At 36.6% G+C, this 23,317-nt stretch overlaps 1 protein-coding gene across 3 annotated transcripts in view; it reads left to right on the forward strand.

Moving 5' to 3' along the window:
• Window positions 1–23,317, forward strand: part of CUL3 (cullin 3) — a 97,222-nt gene that overhangs the window by 33,299 nt on the left and 40,606 nt on the right. For all 3 annotated transcript variants that reach the window (XM_019923535.3, XM_019923536.3, XM_019923537.3), the window contains one exon: window positions 9,373–9,486. In XM_019923535.3, the coding sequence (XP_019779094.1) occupies window positions 9,373–9,486 (114 nt within the window). The remainder of the gene's footprint in view (window positions 1–9,372; window positions 9,487–23,317) is intronic.

The raw sequence follows: 23,317 nt of genomic DNA on the forward strand, positions 1-23,317 counted from the left end.
GTTGAAGGCCAGCAGAGATGGGTTTGGAGGTTTACAGAAGGGAGCTGTCTCCGTAACATACAAGTGCAAGGTGAAGCAGCAAGTGCTGATGTACAGACTATCAAGTAATCCAGAAGATTTTCAGTGTAGACAAAACAGCTTTCTATTTGAAGAACATGTCATCTAGGACTTCCATAGCTAGAGAGGAGAAGTCAGTGCCTATCTTCAAAGTTTCAAAAGATAGGCTGACTCTTGTTAGGGGTTAATGCAGCTGGTGACTTTAAGTTGAAGCCAGCACTCATTTACCATTCTGAAAACCCTAAGCCCCTTAAGAACTATGCTAAACCTACTCTGCCGGTGCTCTATAAATGGAACAACACAGCTTGGATGTCAGCATGTCTGTTTACAACATGGTTTACTGAATATTTTAAACCCACTGTTGAGACCTACTGCTCAGAAAAGAAAGATTCCTTTCAAAGTATTATTCTTTGACAGTGCACCTGGTCACCCAAGAGCTCTGATGGTGATCTATAGACGATTAATGTTGTTTTCATGCCTGCTAACACAACATCCATTCTACAGTCCATGGATCCAAGGAGTAATTTCAACTTTCAAGTCTGTTTATTTAAGAAATACATTTCATAAGGCTATAGCTGTCATGGATAGTGATTTTTCTGATGGATCTGGGCAAAGTCAAATGAAAACCTCCTGCAAAGGATTCACCATTCTAGATGTCATTAAGAGCATTCATGATTTGTGGAAAGAAGTCAAAATATCAATACTAACAGGACTTTGGAAGAAGTTGATTCCAGCCCTCACGGATGACTTTGAGGGGCTCAAAGGGTGGAAGAGGTAACTTCAGATGTGGTGGAAGTTGCAGAAGAACTAAAATTAGAAGTGGAACCTGAAAAGTGGTTTCTTAAGATGGAATGTACTCCTGGTAAAGATGCTGTGAAGGTTGTTAATGTGATAACAAAGGATTTAGAGTATTATGTAAACTTAGTTGATAAAGTAGTAGCAGGGTTTGAAAGGACTGACTCCACTTTTTTTTTTTTTTTTGCGGTACGCGGGCCTCTCACTGTTGTGGCCTCTCCCACTGCGGAGCACAGGCTCCGGATGTGCAGGCTCAGCGGCCATGGCTCACGGGGCCCAGCCGCTCCGCGGCATGTGGGATCTTCCCGGACTGGGGCACGAACCCGTGTCCCCTGCATCGGCAGGCAGACTCTCAACCACTGCGCCACCAGGGAAGCCCCTGACTCCACTTTTGAAAGAAGTTCTACTGTTGGTAAAATGCTGTGAAAAAGCATTGCATGCTACAGAGAAATCATTCTTGAAACAAGGAAGAGTCGATTGATGCAGCAGCTTCATTGTCATCTTATTTCAAGAAATTGCCACGGCCGCCCCCGCCAGCCTTCAGCAAAACCACCACCCTGATCAGTCAGCAGCCGTCAATACCAAGGCGAGATCTTCCACCAGCAAAAGATTACGACTCCCTGGAGGCTCAGGCGATGGTTAGCATTTCTTAGCAACGAAGTATTTTTAAATTAAGATATGCACATTATTTATTTAGACATTTATTTAGTCTGTTGCACACTTAATAGACTACTGTATAATGTAAACATAACTTTTATATGCACTAGGAAACCGAAAAATTCATGTGACTTGCTTTATTGTGATATTCACGTTATTGCAGTGGTTTGGAACCAAACCCACGACATCTTCGAGGTGTGCCTGTATTTTTAAAATAGTGGAAAACCCCACTTTTAAAATCACACAAAACCAATATAAATCATATTTAATCAGGGGAAACAGTGCCCACCCTGGAGTGGTACTGAGACATCTTAGTGGAGCATTGCATGAGTGCCATTGATCTAATCAACCCCAGCCATATTACAGGGAAGAGGAGCTGCAGACTGTATAGGTCAAAGTCAAAGTCAAAAGTTCTGATTAGTAACTGCCCTTGGTAACTGTCTGCAAATACTAATTTTTTTTAACGTCTTTATTGGAGTATAATTGCTTTACAATGGTGTGTTAGTTTCTGCTTTATAACAAAGGGAAATCAGCTATCCATATTCGTATATCCCCATATCTCCTCCCTCTTGTGTCTCCCTCCCACCCTCTCTATCCCACCCCTCTAGGTGGTCACAAAGCACCGAGCTGATCTCCCTGTGCTATGCGGCTGCTTCCCACTAGCTATCTATTTTACATTTGGTAGTGTGTATATGTCCATGCCACTCTCGCACTTCGTCCCAGCTTACCCTTCCCCCTCCCGTGTCCTCAAGTCCATTTGCAAATAGTAATTTGATTGTTTTAGCTCCTGAGTGAACATTACAGTACTACAGATTTCTAAGAGGTTGCACCTCTTAACATTATATCAGTAGTATCTCTGTGATACTTTTAAATGTTCTTTTTTTAGCATTATGCACCATTTTATGTTTTTAATACATGGTATATATATTTCAGTGCAAAATAATGCTAAATACAAATATCTGTATTTACAGAGATTTATCTGTGTTGGAATTAAGTATTGTGCTGAGTTTTAAGACTTTCTAAGAAGGAAGTCCTTTTCAGTAGTCCATACCATCATTAATTATATGGCTCAGTTCTGGTTTCAGTAAACTTTAGAATTAAAATCTTTATAATTAGTTTTAGCTGATAAATTTCTTTGTGTTACCTAGATATTAGGATTGGCTTGCTGGGACTTTGCCCCAGGCATTTAAATTTAGGTGAAAAAATTTTAATTAATGATTAAAAATAAATGTGTGTATGTTAGAGGGTGGGGGGATACTGTGTAGATTATTAATATCCTTCAACTCTCCATCCAGCCAGGAGCTGCTGCCCCAAGGTCAGCCTCCTTGTCAGTCCTTGTAGCTCCCAGTCATGCTCATGCCTGCTGGCCTTCCTGTCATCCCCTTTTCCATCCTTCTCCCCCTCCCTTTGCCAGTAATTTGATTGATTTGAGGATGTATTTCTTGCAACTTGGATGTTAATTTATCAGTGAACAGGTGTTGTTATTGATACAACATTGAAAAATAAAAGTGGGTTTTTTTTTTTTATTTAGTAATCTCCTTTAATCTTTGCTAAGTGTGTAATAAAAAGGACAGGGAAAGCTCTATTCACAGAAATGGAGGATGTGGTATTGTCAATTTGAACTATAGCAGAGGCCTTTGTAACGTTGGTATACTCAAAATAATTAACAATTCTTCATTGTTTGGCATTCAAGTTGCTTTTATGAATAAAGATTGTGGCATCATAGCTTACATTTATAATATGATAATAAAACAGGACCCAATTTTGAGAATCATAATTACTGCAAGTTTTAAAAAGTCAATATACAATAAAATTAGCCTTTTATTTTCATGTACAGTTCTGTGAATTTTAGCCCATTTATAGATTTATGTAACTGCTATCACAGTCAATATAGAACATCCTTCACCCCAGAAAATTTGTTTTCCCTTTATAGTGACATCCTTCTCCTACCCCTAATACCTGGCAATCACTGATCTCTTCTGTCACTATAGTTTTGTTTTCTCAAGAATGTCCTATAAGTGGAATCATACAGTTTGTAGCCTTTGAGACTAACTTCTTTCATTCACATAATTATTTTGCAATTGAGCCAATCTGTTGTATATATCAATAGTTTGTTCCTTGTTATTGCTGAGTGATATTCTTCTATATAAATGTATCAGTTTGCTTATCCATTTACCTGTTTACTTGTTGCAAGACATTTGGGTTGTATACAGTTTCTTCTGATTATGAATAGAGTTGCTATGAACATTTGTGTACAGCTTTTTGTGTGAATATAAGTTTTCATTTCTCTAGGATAAATTCCTAGGAGTGGGATTGCTGGGTCACGTGTAAGTGTTCATAACATACTGCCAAACTGTTTTCTGGTAGGGCTGTACCATTTTGCATTCCCACCAGCAATGTATGAGAGTTCTAGTTGTTCAGAATCTTTGTCAGCACTTGGTATTGTCAGTATATTTTATTTTAGCCATTCTAATGGGCGTGTGTAGTGGTGTCTCATCAGGGTTTTAATTTGCATTTCCTTAATGGCTGATGTTGGTGAACATCTTTTCATGTGTAGAATTTGTTCGAGTCTTTTGCCCATTTTAAAATTCTGTTGTTTGCTTTCTTTACTGAGTTGTGAGAGGTTTTTGTTTGTTTGTTTGTTTTTATTCTGGGTACAAGTCATTTAATATTTTCTCCCAGTCTTTAGTTTGTCTTTTTATTGTTTTAACAGTACCTGCAGAACAAAAACTTTTAATTTTGATGGAGTCCAGTTTATCATTTTTTTCTTTTGTAGCTCATGCTTTTGGTGTTAGGTTGGAAATTGCTTAAATCTCAGATGACATTGTATTTTTCTTACATTTCATTCTGCTATACCCTTTTTCTTGGAATTATTACAGTGCTTTGGAAATGAAATGATATAGCTAGAAACTTTTCTCCTAAAGTAAAGTTTACTGTTGAATGTTAATGGATGGCTTAAAAATATCAGGACTCAGAACCACATCAGTATGATTATTATTATAACTATATAAAAAATATTCATATTGAGGAAATTCTGCAAAGGGAAGGAACAGAAATGGCTAGTGTGGCTCTTTTAAGTCAGTGGTTTCCTAATCCTGGCTATTGTATCAGAATCATTGGGGTAGCTTTAAAAAGAAAAATACCCAGATTCTCTTTCTTTTGATCAGTGATTTTTAGATCAGTAAATTGGTGGGCCCCCCCAATTTTTTTTTAATAGACTTTATTTTTAGAGCAGTTTTTGATTCACAGCAAAATTGAGCAGAAGGTACAGAGATTTCCTATATGCCCCCTGACACATGTACAGCCTCCCCTACTATAAGCATCCCATACCAGAGTGGCACATTTGTTAAAATAATGAACCTACACTGACATACCATTATCACCCAAAGTCCATAGTTTACATTAGAGGGTAATTCTTTCTTTTTTTTTTTTTTTGCGTGGTACACGGGCCTCTCATTGTTGTGGCCTCTCCCATTGTGGAGCACAGGCTCCGGACGTGCAGGCTCAGCGGCCATGGCTCACGGGCCCAGCCGCTCCGCGGCATGTGGGATCTTCCCGGACCGGGGCACGAACCCGTGTCCCCTGCATCGGCAGGCGGACTCTCAACCACTGTGCCACCAGGGAAGCCCTAGAGGGTCATTCTTGGTGGTGTTTATTCTATGCATTTTGACAAATGTGTAATGAAATACTATTATAGTACCATACAGAATATTTTCACTGCCGTAAAAATCCTGTGCTCTGCCTGTTCATTTCTGTTCCACCCTAATCCCTAGCAACCACTGATCTTTTTTACAGTTTCTTTAGTTTTTCCTTTTCAAGAATGTCATATGGTTGGAATCATATGGTACGTAGCCTTTTCAGATTGTCTTCTTTCATTTCGTACTATGTACTTAAGGTTCCTGTGTGTCTTTTCATGGCTTGATAGCTTATTTCTTTTTAGTGCTGAATGATACTCCACTGTCTGGATGTACCACAGTTTATTTATTCAGCTACTGAGGGACATCTTGGTTGCTTCTAAGTTTTGGCAGTTATGAATAAAGCTGCTGTAAACATCAGTGTGGGGGGTTTTATGTGGACATAAATTGTCAACTCCTTTGGTATTTATTCCAGGGTGCATAATTTTCTGTATCATATAGTAAGAGTATGTCTGGTTTTGTAAGAAGCTGCCAAACTCTCTTCCAAAGTGACTGTTACCATTTTGCATTCCTACCAACACTGATTGAGAGTGCCTCTCGCTCTGCATCCTCACCAGATTTGGTGATGTCGTTTTGGGTTTTGGCCATTCTAATAGATGTGTAGTGGTATCCCATTGTTATTTTAATTTGCAGTTCCTTACCGGTCAGATGTTGAACATCTTTTTATATGCTTATTTGCCATCTGGGTATCGTTTTGGTGAGGTGTCCAGGTCTTTTGCCAGTTTTTAAAATTGGGTTGTTTGTTTTCTTATTGTCGAGTTTTATGAATTCTTTGTGTATTTTGGATTACAGTCCTTTTTCAGATGTGTGTGTCTTTTGTTAATATTTTCTCCCATTCTGTGTCTTCTCATTCTCTTGATTGAAATCTATTAGTCTCCATGGGATTCTATTTCTTTGCCAAGTTTGTGATCTACTGTTTTAAATTACCGTGTCTTGCTTTATCCTTTGCAAGGCTAGATGTCTTGCATAGCCATCAGTTTTCAGCTACTCGTTTATCCTCTTTGTCACAGCTGGTCCATCCTGCTCTCAACTTCCATGGTTCTTCATCGTTTCACTCTTCAAATTCCAGTTCTTTATCTGGGTAATCTTCGTGTAGATTTTCTCAAGTAATGATGCTGGTCGTACTTGATCTGCAGGTCCATTTGGTTCTGGTACCACCTCTACATCAGGGTTGCCTTTGCTGGTGCAAAGATTAATCATGTTACAACACACAGTTCCCACTTTCTATTTCAAGTTTTCTGTATTGTTATGTTAATAATTTGTAAAATAAAGGTTAAATCTTTTTTTCACTTTATGTGTATTTTGCTTTATATGCCAACTTAATCTTCTTTTGAAAAGCCTGTTTTGATCTTCATAAAGATTGAATTTTCACCTCATTCCTACCATTTTGTTGTATATGTTTGAACAAATATGCATTCACTTTTCATGTATCAGAGTATGAAGATATTTTTCTGGGGCAGTTTTAGAGGAATAGTTTTTTGCTCATAAAGTGATCTGAATAATTAAGAGATAGTTGCAGCAAGTGTGCCTAAGGGTATTTATCTTTCATCTTTCAGTCCTGTCCGTGTGTGTAATCTTTCAAAAATAAATATAACAAAATTAACAGTTTATAACAGCTTATTTTCTGCTAAGTAAAATTCACTGTTACTGATTTGTCAGCATGATTTTTTGAAGTATAATGCAAATAAAGCAATTTTATCATTTATGACACATTGTGCTAGTTGATCGCATTTTAATTTTGTTGAAAGGCAGGTATCTTACACTTGTTGCTATGTTTTAGTGTATAAATCATTGATTTTAGAAAATATGCCTTATTTTATAACTTTTAAAATTTAATTGGTAAATTTTTCATTTATCCAACAAATATACCAAGCATATTCTTGCATTCCAAAATCAGGGTGACTTTAATACAGTTAACATATAACTTGATTTTATAACAAAGAGGGTATATAGAAGTTCACTTAAGTCCTTACAAATAATTAATTCCTAGATATTATGGTGTTTGGAATATATAATTTAATTTTTGTTATGTAGTACAGTTTCTCTAGTATTGTCATGATTTTGATTTAATTGCTACTCAAAGTTTAGTGGTTCAGTGAGAGAATATGAAGGTTGAAGAATTTTGTAAATAGGTACATTTGCAACTTGCTGTGTTTTTGTTTTTAGCGTTAGCTACCTTTGGAACTTGCGTATGATGAGTGGTAGACTTAATGAGTTGAAATAATTGGTATATTACCACTTTGCATGAAAGTGTTTGTTTAACACAGTACTGTCAACTAACTGACGTGGATGTTTATCACTTTTGATGTAGTCAGCATATTTATGGAGTAATCTCTGGGTGATATATTTGAAGTCAAGGAGCTGAGTCTGTGAACAAAAGATTATGTAATAACATTCTGAATTATGTGGTATAGGCTAGTGGTTTTCATACCGTATGCTTAGTAGAATAGATTTATTGTCCCATCACTAAAATCTCTCACTGACTTCTTTTCCTCTATAAATAAGAAAATATATAGTTTTCACAACTTCAGCTTACTCTCCTGTGGGTTGAGAGTAATGTGTTTTGTGTATTTTTTTTTTTAATCTTTGGCACTTCGAACCACTTTATTCTAGTTCTAATACACAGTGACATTTTATTTACATGTATCTATAATATGGGTTTACAGGTGTCTATATATCTCAACACACATATTAAATAATTTGTTTCTCAGAGAACATGATGACTTCAGATTCTCCCCAACCTGAAAAAGTTGAACCACTACTGCAGATTTTCTATGGTAAAGAATGTTTAGAGATAGAAGATGTCACTTTAAGCTGGAGTTATTGAGAGTTGAGCTAGACCATGGAGGATTGGTTGGATTTGAATAACTGCATAGGTTGGCAGTATAGTCCCAAAGTGTTGTAGGAACTTGGAGGACAGACACACTACTTTTTCATGACAAAGCTAGAACCAGAGTCTAGATTCTATTTCCTAGTCAAATAACCTTTCAGTTGGACTGATAGCATAGCAGGAAGTAGTAGTGGTCAGTAAGCTCATATTGGAGAAGGTGTCAGTATGCTTGTGGACTGTGAAATTCCTGAATTCTTACCAGGATTGCATTAGGAAGGCATTTCAGACTGAAAGGAACTTCATGTGCAAAGGCAGATATCCTGAAAGAGCTTACCTTGTTGGACGTGGATCATGGTATTGGAGGGTGGGGATGAAATAAAGGGTCTTTTATATGCCAGGCACTGTTCTAGATGTGGAAGGTACACATGGAAAAGACAGACTCCCTGCTACCGTGGAGCTTACATTTTAGTAGGAGAAATAATAAACATAAATATGTAATATACTAGTAATTAGTGATGAGTACTTGAGGCAAAATAAAGTGTAGGGTAAAGGAATAGAGATAGACGTTATTGAAATAGGATGTCAGGGAAGACCTTTTTGTGGAGGTGAAACTTGTGCAGAAAAAAAGGCAGAGAGTGAGGTATGTGAACCAGCACAGAGGAGATGGCAGAGCACATTTGCTGTATGCAGCTCCATGGTAGCTGTAGTGCATTAAGTTAATGGTTTATGCTCACTGAGTGTTTACTGAGTGCCAGACACTGTTCTACCTGTATTACTAGTGGTAATTCAGTCCTTAAAACCATCCTATAAAATGGATACTATTTCAGATTTGAGGAAACTGAAGCACAGAGATTAAATACTTTACCCAAGGTTGCACAGCTAGTCAGCGAGCTGGGATTCAAGCCCAGGTAGTTTGACTCCAAAATCAGTGTTTTCGACCATTCTTCAAAGATGGGGGAGGGGAAGCGTAGTAGGAAATTTAATTGGAGCAATAGCCTGGGGCCAGTTCTGTGGGGCCTTTGTGGTTCCTTTATAAAGTATTTAGGATTTTATGCTGACAGTGAGGTTAAGTCATTGGCGGGTTGAGAAATGCCCAAGAGGTTGCTTTATGATTCTGGAGGTCAAGAGAAGGGTCTGGACTATACAAAACACATTTGTTAGTTATCTGTATATAGGTTGTATTATAGCTTAAAATATTTCTACTGGTCTGTAACATGTTTCTTTGTTCTAAAATCGAAGATTCCACTTCATTATTTTGTTGAACAGATATGTGCATGTATACATATGAGTGCGCGCGTGCTTGTGTATAAAGAAACTAATGAAGTTTTCTGTTACTAGGTGCGAGAAGATGTACTAAATTCATTGAATAACAACTTTCTTCAAACACTAAATCAAGCTTGGAACGATCATCAGACAGCTATGGTGATGATTAGAGACATACTAATGTATATGGTAAGTAGAGCTTTGTTGTTTTTCCTTTAAGTTAAGCATTTCAAAACACTGTCTTTTTTCTGTCACATTTATTTGGATGGTACAACTCAGTGTGGAAAGCTTTTTTCTTTTCTTTTTTTTTAAAATACTATTTCCTTCATAAGGGCCAACCTTAGCTTATATGAGTAAAATCTTAGTTGCTCCTATACTTAATGATTAGAATGGAAAACTGAAAGGGAAAGATTTAATATTTTTCTAAATATCTAGCACTTATGCTTCAATATGTGAAATACTGAAAAGTCTGTCTCTTCTTGAGTAAGGGTGATTGAGTGAAAACATGAGAGATGAAATATTCATTCTCTTGCAAGTTTTTAAACCCTAATGTCCTTATATCCTCAGTTACAGGGGATGTCATATTAATACAAATATTTTTGTAATAGCTGCCATCTACCACTCCTAATGATAAATCTCTCCCAGTCTTACAAGGACTGTAAGTCCTTGCAGTGTATATATAAATTCTTCAGATATGTATTGCCTTTTTCACCTAGTATTACTGTTTTATTATCATTCAAGAAAAATATCTTGTTCATTAAAACAATTTGGAAAACATGGACCTGAGGTAGGCTGTTTAATAGCTTTCAAGGAGATTAAACTCTCAGGTTTTTTTAACTTTAGAATGATTATTAAGATTCGTCAAGCTTAATTATTGTGTCTGCAAAATCATCAAGCCCAGTAACGTACTTCATTGTTTATGTTTGAGAATTGGACGTAATGATTTTCTTCTAAGATTTTACTCTCTGCTTTTCGAATTTTTATTTTCAGTTTCTTTAGTTTTGATTATTAGTGTAATGGTGAGAGCGTGTCCTGGTTTCTTTTACTTGGTAGAATAAAGCAGTGTTTGGAAAGAATTTCCAATGAGAGCAAACAGCTGTAAAGTTTTTTGTTCTGCTGAGTGAATTCAATCAGGCCTATTACCCCAGGTTTTATAGGGCTTAGTGGCAAGAGGGTCAAGGAGAAGCTACTTCATTTTTCAGGGTTTTGATAAAACACTTAACAAGTTATTTAGCCTTTCTGAACCTCATTTTCCTCTTCAGGGTATAGATTCATTTTATGTTGACATTTTGAGGTAAATGTGATAGCATGTGAAAACATATATTGTCTGGGATTTAAATGTGAAATAAGTTAACTTACTGCTGTCCTCCTTAAGTTTTGGATTTGGTGAGTCTTTAAATACAAACACTGAGATAGAAAATTACTTGTGATTTCATGGTCCATCACTCTGTTGATAAAAGGAGTATTTTAAAATTATTTATATACTTTTTATACCATGCGATTTTTTAAATTTCTGTTTTATTTCAGCACACACACATACCACTTTTTTTGTTGGTTGGGGGGCAAATGAAATCTCAGACCTTGAATCCTGGCTGTTACGTGACCATATCATTCCTCAGCTTCCTCATTTATAAAATGAAAATAATATTGTGCTAATTGGGTAGAGTGGCCATGAGGCTTAAAGGAGCCTTTCATATGAAGCACCTGTATGGCCTGGACTATAGTAATGTGCTCAGTAAAAATTAACTAGTATTAATATTTTCCATCATCTTTTCATCAAACCCAGCTGGTAGTACCACAACCCTAGATAAACCCAGCAACTTGCCTTTCCTGGGCTTCTGCTGGTAGAAAGCCCACTTGGGAAACCTCACACAGGGTAGCTCAGTGCCACTATTTGTGGCATTTTCACAAACCTCTAGTCAGCCCTCCACACTGCTCAGTAGTCTCACTCTTCTCTATTCAGCTCATTCCGCCACTTTGAAAGAGTTATTTCTCTTCAAACCTCCAGCTATCCTGCTGGTCCCCTTACTCTTAATAAACAGTCTTGCCCTCTGCCTCTCAGAGAGAAGGAGAAAGCATCAGGTGGAAGCTGGGTTCATCTCTTGCCTCTGAATCTACAGGTTTCCCTATATTTTCTCCCCTTTTGTGTTTCTCTTTTTCCCTCCCATTTTAATGGAGGGCAGTGTTTCCTCACCTATCAAATGCCATTTCTTCACTTGTGCTAAGAATCTCATTTCTTTCTGCTTTGTCAAAAAACAGAATTATTTTCAGGTTCTGCCTTTTTACTGGTCTTACTCGTCAGCATTAGACACATTCAGGTCACTGGCATCCTCAAAATAAAATCCCACTACATTTTCAGTTGGACCCCTGCACTGCTTCCCAGGGTCTCTCATTGCCATGCACAGCTAAATGTCTCATAGGAAATGTTGACACTTGCTATCTCTTTTTTCTCATCTTTTATTCATTTTGAATATGTTTTAGTCACGCTTCTATCTCAACTCTTCTATTCATTCTCGCTCTTAACTAGGATCACCGCGCCTGCGCATCTCTGACAGCAAAGCTCACTGCTAATCCTCATGCTCCTTGACTTTTCCAGCAGCATTGGCACAGTTGACTACCTTTTCGTCTTCTAACACGTTGGGTTCTTAATTTCTGTGACCAAACACTCCCTTGGTATGCCTCCTGCCTTTCTGTTTCTTCTCAGTCACTCTTCCTTCTCCTCTGCCCTTTAAAAGAGAGGCATTCTTGGGGCTTAGTCCTAGGCTTCCTTCTCCTGGTACCTGTTATTTGCTTACCTTAGCTCTCTGTTGTGCCTCTGTTCAGGTGATTCCCACATTATGTCTCCAGCCTCATTCTCTGAGCTTCAGACTCGTAAATTCATTTATCTAGTTGGTGGCTCCCTTCATTGTCTGAGAGGTACTTCAAACTTGGCGTTTCCAAATGAGCTCATAATCAGTGTCATTCCATCTGATCGTGACAGAAACCTGGGAATTATTCTTGTTAGTTTCTTCTCCCTCTCTCCCTACATCATGTATTTCTAGAACCTGAAATTTCTCTGTTTTCATATCCAGTACCTAAGACCAAAGCACCTTCATTTCTTAGTAACTAGTCATATAGTATTCACTATGCTCCCCTCTATTCTCTTTTTCATATTGCTCTAGAATTATTACTTTAAAGCACATGATTATGTTACTGCCCTGCTGAAGTCCTTCTCTCTCATCTCGGGATTTTCACACGTCTGCTGTCTGGATATGTTTCCAGAATGTTTATGTGATTTTTATGTGATTTTTTTGCCTACTTATCCTTCAAGTCTTAGCTTAAATTTCTGGTAAGCTTTCCCTGACTCATGCTGTGTACTGCACACTGGCACCAGCTGCTCTCACTGTACTCGGTACTCCTTTTGTAGCATTTATCATTATTAACAACTGTTTAGTGCCTCGTTTCCTCACTAGACTGAACTTTATTGGGGGGGAATGTCTGTGTCACCACTGTGTCTCCAACACCTAGCACAACTCCCTGCACAAACAAGGCACTCACATACATCTTTGAATTAATATACACATTTTTAAATATATCATGCTTTTTTTCAAAATGCTCGTTAAAATATGCAATTATAGATGCAGAAAGAAATTTAGGTGTTGATAAGGTTCTATAAGGTTCATGTTCTATAAGGTAGACTTCTTTCATCCTTCATTCTCTTTATTTTTCCTTTTTATGTGTAGTATTCTGGGCTTAGTTAAATAAGTGCTTTTTAAAATTAAGGTAAAATTTATATACATTGAAACGTGCAAAACTGAAGTATATAAAGTTATTTTTGACACATGTATGCTCCATTGTAACCAGTACTTCAGTCAAGATAAATAAATGCTTTTAATTTTCCAAAGATCAAAAAAAATTTTCTGTTGACATCTGTTATTTTCTGTGAAGATTTTTACCCTCAATCAGACTTATCAGATCACTTTACCTGATAGATAAGACATACACCTGAGGTGTGCAGGTTTCTAGACAGATTTCTCTTTACTATGAATTCTGGCTCTAACTGTTGGAACTTTAGATCTCAGGCTCAGAGGGAGGAGAGAAGATGCTACACTGTCTTCCCACCTCCCTCCTACTCAGCTAGCTGACTTTTTCTCTGACAAGGAGGTGTCTGTATCTAAAATGCCCTGTGTGAGCCTCAGTGTATATAGATAGCATGGGACACACTGACTCTTGAAAGTGGAAATGGAATCAATCACAGGTTATGTGGAGGCAGCCGTTGGTCACAATTTGTCCGCACTCACTTTGTTGTTGGCAGGTTCAGCGTTCCAGAAAGAAAAGTGTACATGTCTCTAGATGGAACATGTGATCTATACCCCTTTCTAACATTTGAGACTTGCATTATGTATTTTGCCCGTGAAGGCGCTGGAGTTTGTAATCTCTGCTTTGTTTCTTATTTTTAATTCATTCTCTTCTTTAAGAAAAGTTAACATGTTAAACTTATAAGATTGGTTTGAGCCTACTTAGTATAAGTTTCCTTTTCAATTTTTTAATTGTTTAAAAGATTAATGATTGGGGAAAGATCTGATTATTTTATGGAGAAAATGTGTTATAGGTTATATAATCGCTTTAATTATCAAAATAATCCACAGGTATATTTATATTCAGTTCATTTCCCTCCCCCGCTTAAACTATAAAATGAATACAATAACAAGGGAGAGTTAAATTTATGGATGGTATTCTGTAGGTTACTTTTGAGCAATTAGAATTAATGTCAAAAGATATAGGAAAGCATTTACTATTGTGATATGTAGGCTAATAGAAGGTTAATAGAGGAATTTTCTGCGTAAAACTCTGGTTATTGTCAAAGATATTTTCATGTTTTTACTTGAATTTATCTATATTCCCAGTCATTTTCACAAATAACAAAGGTATAGTACTATTGCAGGTTATCCTTAAAGACTAGAGGCTATAAATTCAAAGTCCTGGGGTGGAGAGTTGACCCAGGAAAGAAGGGTCACTGCTTCTTTGAGCTATATGGGAAGTCATCAAGGATGGTGGGTGAAGAGGTGAAGTGGAATGTAGCAACAACTTTGTGAAGAGGAAAGAAGCTGAGGAACTCTTCTGATGCTCTTGGTCTCCTTAATAAAGTAGAAGGTGGGACCATCAGTTACGGGTGACAGAAGCATGTCAGGTGTTGAGGAGTGTGGTAGACTGAGTAATGGACCCCCAGATATGCCCATGACTAACCTCTGGAACCTAGGGATTGTTACCTTATATGGCAGAAGGAACTTTGCAGGTGTGATTAGGTTGAGGATCATGAGATGATGTTTTCCTAGGTTATCCTGGTGGGCCCAGTAGAAGTGCAGGGTCTTTATAAGAGGGTTGCAGGAGGGTCAGAGTAAGAGAAGTCAGTATGATGACAGAGACAGATTGGAGTGATAATGCTCTGAAGATGGAAAAGGGGCTATAGCCAGGGAATACAGGTGGCTACTGGAAGCTGAAAAAGACAAGGAAGTGGATTTCCCCCTCAGAGCCTCCAGAAAGAACCAGCCCTGTCGACATCTTGATTATCCTAGTGAAACTGTTTTCAGTCTTCTCAACTGTAGAACTGTTAGAGAATAAGTAAGGTACTAAAGTTGTGGTAATTTCTTCAGCAATGATAGGAAAGTAACACATGGAGGAAGTTTGGAATATCCCCTGTGCTGGGGTCAACTATCTATAAATAACTAAGTGGATCATCTGTAATTGTGAGGAGATAATTTAGGGTAAGCTGGCACAAATTTTGTATAGTGGAGGCAGTCAGCAGCATTTATACTTTTTTCGGAGGTACTTAAGCAGTCTCAGAGAAGAATATTCAAAAACTAAGGAAAACCTACTGATATAATTTGGCTTATTCGGTATGGGGAAGAATTCTAAGATAGTAGCATTGTTAAAATTGTTGATCGTGGATCTGTGCTGTTTAATAAGCAGGCAAGTGAATCACAAGGTCCCAGGAAACAGAAGTATTAGGTGTAAGGGATCAGTAGACCTGGAGCTCCAGTTAGAATGTGGAGCAGTTGAAGTGTAACCGAGGAGAGGCAGGAGGAAAGAGGGTCTGTGATACCAGGGACACCTGATGTCTTCTATGAAGAGTCTCAAGATTTGTCCATATCAATATGTGGGTGAAGGGAATCCTGATAAGATGGGAGATGAAAATTTAGGCATCTGTAAGGAGTGTGTCAGATTGGTCATTATTATGAAAGTTGCAGTTACCAAAGGTGATAGATGTCAAGGAGTAGAGTTGAGAGAAATAATGTAAGCTGTTTGCTGAAGCTACCAAGGATTTGTATGTCCTTGGAGATCAGAAGACAGGATGAGAACATGGAGATCACAGAATTTGTGAGTCTGTTTTTTCTCTCGTAGATTTTGATACTTTTAGTTCCAAAAAAATACGTCTTTACTGTATTCTAGATTGCACATTGAGAAAAGTTTGAAAATAGCTGTATTCTGGAAGAACATAGGTAGGTTGCTTATGAGTCTTCTTGGTACTTTCTCTGTTTTCAAAATAACATCTTAGAAGAAAATAGGATCAAGTGGCTTTGGGACTGTTAAGCTTCACGCTTGTTCAATATATTTACTTACTGCTTTTGCAAGAAAGGTCTGTGCAAGACAGGTTCCCCATATGTGCTCTAGTGTTTGCGTTTGTGACTGACAGTATAATACCTTGGCATCTTTTTATGGTTAGGTCAAAAGCCAGGTACTAGGCCTTTATGTAAAATAAAACTAGGGCAACATCGTAAATACTGTAAAGGTTAAGAGTATTGTGCTTGATAATTAGGATTTCTTCCTTGCCGTCCATTTTAGCTCCTCTTTCAAACAAATTAATAGAGCCATAAACACCTTGATTACTATGCCCTGTGAACTGTTTTTGTGTGTGTGCACTGATTATGTAGCCATCTATGACTGAGTTCAGGGAGGCAAGTATTAATTCAGCCAGAGGTAGGCCCTGTGGTGGTGCAGTCATATCTTGCTGTAGGAAAGGAAATGAAACTTTTGTCCATAAAGGGGCTGCTCCCCATATATATACACGTGTGTGTGTGTGTATGATAATTTTATGTAATATCATATATATATATGATAATTTATTTACACAGAGTTGAGCTAACATTCATTCACCTTTGTGCTTAGGTGGATAAATTCATTCATTCAGCAGGTATACAATGACTGTGTATTATGTATCAGACACTATATTCTAAACAACTGGGTTCCTTTTTCCAGTTTCTTCTATCACTGGGCAGTTTTATGATGTGGACATCCCATTTGGGCAGATAATCTTGGTTTCCCAAGCCTAATTTAAGAACAGTGATTTTATCAATGATCCAGGTGTAAGCTATCAAACATATTAGAAATCTTTAGTATTGTTTCTTTTCTCATTTTTTATTTTGAATTTGATAATAAAATTCTCATTGAAGAAGTGACTTTCTAAGGCTTTAGATACCTAATTGTCATCAGAAGTTATTTAAAACCATCATTATTAGAACACTTAGAAACTCAACACAAATACTAGATACGGTAGCAATTATTCTAACCACTTGATAGGATATTAGCCTTAAACTAATTTGAAAGTCCTCTTCTAATTTTTTTAGAAACACTTTTCTTGATATATAACATAAATTAAACTACACAATTTTTTTTTGCCCATTTTTTTTAAAAATGTGGGTTTTCTGGGGTTTGTTTTTTTAGTAATTTGTGAGAGTTCTTTATATGTTCTGGATAAATGTTCTTTGTCAAATAATATATGTATTGTGAGGTAGTGTCTTCCATTCTGGGCTTGCCTTTTCTCTTAGTGGTGTCTTTGAAGAGAAGTTTTTAATTTCAGTTAATTTCAGTTTTTCAATCTGCAATTGTTGGATAAAGTGCTGTAAGTTAGTCAGATTTACTAATCAAGTTCAGATCTTCCACGTCTTTACTAAACTTTTTGTCTGCTTGTTCTATCAGCTACCAAGAAATATTAAAATCTTCAGATTTGATTTGTTTATTCTTTTAGTTTATATATTTTGAGGTTTTGTTACAAAGTGAATATCAATTTAGGGTTTTATCTTCCTATTAAATCGACTTTTTTATTTTTCTGAAATATCTTTTTTTATCACTAGTAATACTTCTTGCTTAAAGACTACTTTGTCTAGTGTTACTATATGAGCTTTCTTACAATTAATGTTTGCATGGCAAACTTCATCTCATCCGTTTCTTTCCACCTTTTTGTGTCCTTATATTTAAGGTGTGTCACTTGTAAGTACCATATAACAACATGCTTTTTAACCTATCTGATAACCTTTGTTTTTAAATTGAAGCATATAATTCATTTACATTTAATGTGATTACTGATGTATTTGGGTTTATTTTTGCCATCCTGTTTTGTTTTTTTCCTGTTTGTCTTATCTGTTCTTTTGATTTTTTTCAGCTTTCTTTCCTCCTTTTAGGTGAATCAAGTATGCTTTATTATCCTATCCCCTTCCCCCATTAGCTGTTATTTATATATACTTTTATTATTATTATTTTAGGGATTACCATAGAGATTACAACATAGATCCTTGACTTATAGTTTACGTTATATTAGTTTTTTTTTTAAACCACTTCTGGATAGTATCAGAGTCTTAGAATACTTTGACTTCCTGGGGCTTTTCCCCCTTAGTTTTTAGACATTTGATCCTGGGGTGCTTGTTCTGTTTTGGTGTGGGGACAGGCCTGGTAATTTTTCCAACATTGTGTATGAAAAATTGTGGAGGCCCTGGATGATGATGTTTTCCTTCATAGGATCAAAGATCACCATGATCTCGTTGAAGCTGGCTTTTAGGCTTTGTTAAGGTTGATCTATTTTCAGTTTGCCTTTTTTTCCAGGGCATGTTTTTACGCACAGGAAATAACCCCTTCTGGGGTCTCAGTTAAAAGCCTGAGTTGTTTACTGGTTTGCTCTTCACAGTTACTGGTGCCTTGAGATACCAGCTTTTGTCTCTCTCTACTGCAAGTCTGCCAACAGTCTCTGTTCAGCTCTTTAGTCTCCCAGTGCTGCTTTCTGTTTGGTGTTTTGGTGTCTCATCCACGCTTAGGTGATGTGTCAATAAACATCTCAGTGAAAATTGCTTGCAGAATTTCTGGCTCTTCTTTACATTTCTCTCTTCTTCAGACTTTTGCCTCATAAGTCTTAGCTGCTTGATAGCCAGCCCACCTGTGACTTTCTGCTTGGCCTCTTTTTCCAGTCCTCCAAATACAACAAATGACCCAAGGGAACGAGTGAAGGCGAATGTAGGGCTCCTCTCAGTATACTTGTCTTTTCTCCAGAATCCGGGTCCCGCAAGTCCAGGTTGCTTTTGGTGCTCTTTGATGCTTTTAAACAGTATTTGTTCGTTTGTTTTAATTGTTGTAAAACGCACATAACATAAAATTTATTATCTTAATCATTTTAAAGTGTACAGTTAGTTCAGTGGTGTTAAGTACATTCATACTGTTGCACAGCCATCACCTCCATTCATTTCCAGAATTTTCATCTTGCAAAACTAAAACCCGATACCCTTTAAATGATAACTCCCCATTCCCCACCCCCTGGTCACCACCATTGTACTTTCTGTATGTATTAGACCACTCTAGCTACCTCATGTAAGTGGAATCATAGAGTATCTGTCCTTTTGCAACTCAGGTTTCATCCATGTTGTAGCCTGAGTCTGAATTCCCTCCCTTAACAGATTAGTGGTTACCAGAGGGAAAGGGGGATGGGGGCAGCACAAGATGGGTAAAGGGGGTTGGCTGTATAATGACAGAAACTAAACATTTGGTGGTGAGCACATTGTAGTGTATACAGAAGTCATAATATAATGTTGTACACGTGAAATGTATGTAATGTTATAAACCAATGTTGCATCAATTTTAAAAATTGCCTTTCTTTTTCAGGCTGAATAATATTCAGTTGTATGGATATACCACATTTGCTTATCCATTCATCTGTCAGTGGTCACTTGGCTTGTTTCCACCCTTTGGCTGTTTTGAATAATGCTGCTATGAACATGGGTGTATGAATATTTCTTTAAAACCCTTCTTTTGACTCTTTTGAGTATAAACCTAGATGGTAGAATTGCTAGATCATATGGTAATTCTGTTTTTATTTATTTATTTACCCTTTTTATTTAAATTTTTTTATTTTTTAAAAATTTATTTAATTATTTTATTTATTTGGTTGTGCCGGGTCATAGTTGCAGCATGCGGGCTCCTGCCACTTTTCTAGTCTCTTTTTCTAAAAAAAACATAAACGAAAACAGTTATAGATCTTGCCTTGAGGACAAGAAAGTGAAAGAAGAATTATTTAAGTTTAATTAAGCTCCTTGACAGTGTGCTTGATAAACAACTTTCAGAGCTATTCACTTCAATTTAAAAAGTGGTCTTTGCCTAAATAAATAGCTACCATTGGTCATAAGTGGGATCAAGCAGGGAAGTGTAGATAAATGAGTACTAATCCATAACTGCCCTTAGTTCGTTAGTGGTTGTATTAAAAGTACTGAACTGCTGGTATTTGAAGCAAAAATTTTATAACAAGCTCCCTCAAAAAATAATTGAGACAAAGGACTATTGTATTTATATTTGTAGTACTGAGTGTTCAGAGTTGAATGTAACCCAAAGGTTAGTTTTAGAATTTGCTTCCCAAATACCTGTTTAATCTTACAAGAAAACATTGTTCAAATGAGACATTAGATATGAGTGATATTGAAAGAGCTTATAATTTTGTCCTTTCCTTGGGTGCATCATTGATTCCTATGCCGAGTACACATTTATCCTAGTTTGCTTTTTCGTGATACAATGACTGTTGGTTAAAAATATTTCCCGTACCATTTCTTGTGGATAAAGTAGTAAGAGTTATTTTTTGAGGTTCATTATCAAATTTTTGTTGTTTTATTTTTATTTAAATACCACTCCCTGAGTCATGAAGCTTTTTAGCCCACTTACACAGTCACTCCTTGACTTTGCACAGGTTTAGCTTTCATAAAATCTATATTTTCGCATAGTGTGTCTTGACACATCTAAGAATACTTTTGCATGCTGAGTTAGATCTCTCATATATTAGTTAAATATTTAGGTATCTTGGTGGATTAGGTGTCTTGGTGAAGCCATCAGTTAAGGGGAAAAGATTTGCTTGGTCTAGGAATAGCATCTCCCAAGAGGGAACCATAAACAGAGATTTTAAATGTAATTTTATCTCTGTAGTTATGAAACTCACATCCCTTTAGTAAATCTAATGTTTGATCCAGACGTGAGACTTTCAAGTGGATTTTTCAGAACATTTTATACTTAAAATGCCTGTATTTTGGCTTTCAAAAGGCAAATAGAAGCAACCACCAGCTTTCTATCTCTGCTGAGCTCTCTTCAGTAGATAAATGACTAATGTTGGACTCATACAAACTACCTTTTGGTCACATTAAATATTCACATAGAAAGGTATACAAAATAAAAAGTCCTCCAGTGATTTAAATGATTAGAGCTAAATTGATATTGTATTACATAAAATGAACCACTTATTTTTTAACAAAGAGAGATTCCTGTTAGAATCTATTATGAAAGGCTGTTGTGTACCCACAGGCTGAATTCCTTCTGATAGTGCTGATAAACAGTAAACAGAAGATTTAGCATGTTCATTCAGCAGATATTTTAATAATCATGTGCAGATCACAAGTTTATTGTGGATGTGTGCCTGCATTAGTTTAATGTACGCACACGTAAGCACTCAGGTGTATGTATGTATAGCTTTTATTTTACTTGATGGTAATTAATCATATGTACCAAACAATATAAATGACTATTTGGTATTACTCATTTAAGTAGCTGTACTCATGTTTGCAGGTTTTCCCTTCTCTATTTATTAGCTCTCTGGTATCTATAATCATATTTCAGGGTTAACGGCTTTCCTTAATATTATGTCATTTAATTATAATCATTATACACCTTGACAGTCTCACATTAAAAGACAAGGGTTTGGTTTTTATCCTACAACATCTGTACTTCCCTTATCCCCAGTCATCCTCCATGGATGTAAATTTTCTATGCATTGCTCAAATACTCCAACCATGTGTTCCCATCATACCTGGCTTCTTTTACTCTGAAACATTGTTCTCTTCCGTATGCATTATGCCTGAAGAACTCATCAGCTGCACCTGGCTCTCTTTCTGTCTTTTTGCCACAGGGCTTAAGATAGCAGATATTATAGGCCAATACGGTTATAGACGCACCTGCTTTGGTAGTGATAGCATCACTGTGTTTAGGATTGAGAAGAGAGTACCCAGGCCAGGGGAGACTGATAACAGAAAGGGAAGGAGTAATATTGAAATGTGTCTTGATCCCTAGTATATGTTAATTTTTGATCAGAGAGTAAAGCTTCAAAGGAAATCAGAGTTTTAGAGACTGTCTTTACCAGCCGTTTATGTTACCCAGGACCGGAGTGGGTAAATGGCTTACTCAGGGTCACACCACCAGCTAATGGTAGAGCCAGAGATAATAGGAAGAATTCTATAACTGACATGTCCACTTTAGAAAACAAACAATTTGGCAATTTTCATATAGCTCAATAGTACTTCTACTCATAGAAATCCATCCAAGAGAAATGAAAGCATACGTCCAACAAGAAGATTGTACCCAGGTGTTCATAGCAACATTACTCATAGTAGACTGGAAACAGCCCCAAATATCCATCAGCTGATAAATGGATAAGCTAAATGTGGCATATCCAATACAATGGAATACTTCAGCCCAAAAAAAGGAATGAAATACTAATATATGTTATATTAATGAACCTTAGCAACTTTACGCTTGATGAAAAATCAGACACAAAAGATTACATGTTCTATGATTCCACTTATATGAAATGTCCAGGAAAGGAAATGTATAGAAAGAGAAAGCAGAGGTGCTGGAAGTGGAGATTGACTGCGGAAGGGCTGGGGGGATCTTTTTCTTTTTTCCTATTTCTTTTTTTTTTTTGAGTCATGGAAGTATATTCTAGAACTGGATTGTGGCAATGACTACACAATATAGAAATTTACTGTAAATTATTGAACCATGCTCTTAAAATGAGTGAATTTTACGGCATATAACTGCAATAAAGCCAAAAGGGGAAAACGTTAAAAAATTTTCACTTTAACACTCTTAGTTTACTCTGAAGATTACATAGCATGTGTCTTTTGTTCTGTAATTCTTAAAAGTATTTGCCTTTCACCAAAAACAATAAAATCTGACTTGGTTTTTTGACATTTCTCTTAGCCTAAATTAAGAACATTTGGTTTCCTAAGAAAGAGGTTAGTGTCTTAGTAGACATATGTTAAGTTTGCTTATATCATATGTCTGTGATGTTATATATCCCCCACAAGATGTGCTGAATGTCACAGAGGCATATCGTACAGTTGAAACTTAACAGTACCTGCCCGAATTAACAGTACTTTCTGTTCTAGCTGTGAAACAGCCTGATGGATACAAAGTTCTCTCAGTGCTGTTCCACTGCTTTTCAGTGTATCTTCTCTGTTTTGCTCTTGTCAGTTGAGCTTTGCTTACTGAGAGTCAGTTGTATTTGTTTTCAGGCCTGTTTATGCTAGTTGTACTTCTTGTTATTACATCATTTTATATTGTGTAAGTCAATAAAAATGCGAAAAACAATTAAATTTATTATTTGGCAAACTAGATTGAATGTTTTGGAAAGACTTGACAAAGGCAAATCACTAAATATTGGGTAATTTGGTAATTTAGACTGGAGTGGAAATTGTAAAAATCTAGAAGGCCATTTACATTGCTTCACAGTTGTCTCTGGTCAATAGCCATCTTAATGAGACTGAAAGTAGACAGACTAGATATTTATGATGTATGGGTATATGTGAGAAAGACAGCATTGACTTCTAATCACAGGACTCATGTTCAGAGAAAAAGTCTTTATCTCAGTGAATGCTTATATGTTTTAAATTAAAATGTTTAAGGTGCTGGTGTGGTGGGTGGGTGTGTGTGTGTGTGTGTGTGTGTGTGTGTGTGTGTGTGTTTAATA

This window comes from Tursiops truncatus, chromosome 7, assembly GCF_011762595.2.
Source record: "Tursiops truncatus isolate mTurTru1 chromosome 7, mTurTru1.mat.Y, whole genome shotgun sequence".
Taxonomy (NCBI): Eukaryota; Metazoa; Chordata; class Mammalia; order Artiodactyla; family Delphinidae; genus Tursiops; species Tursiops truncatus.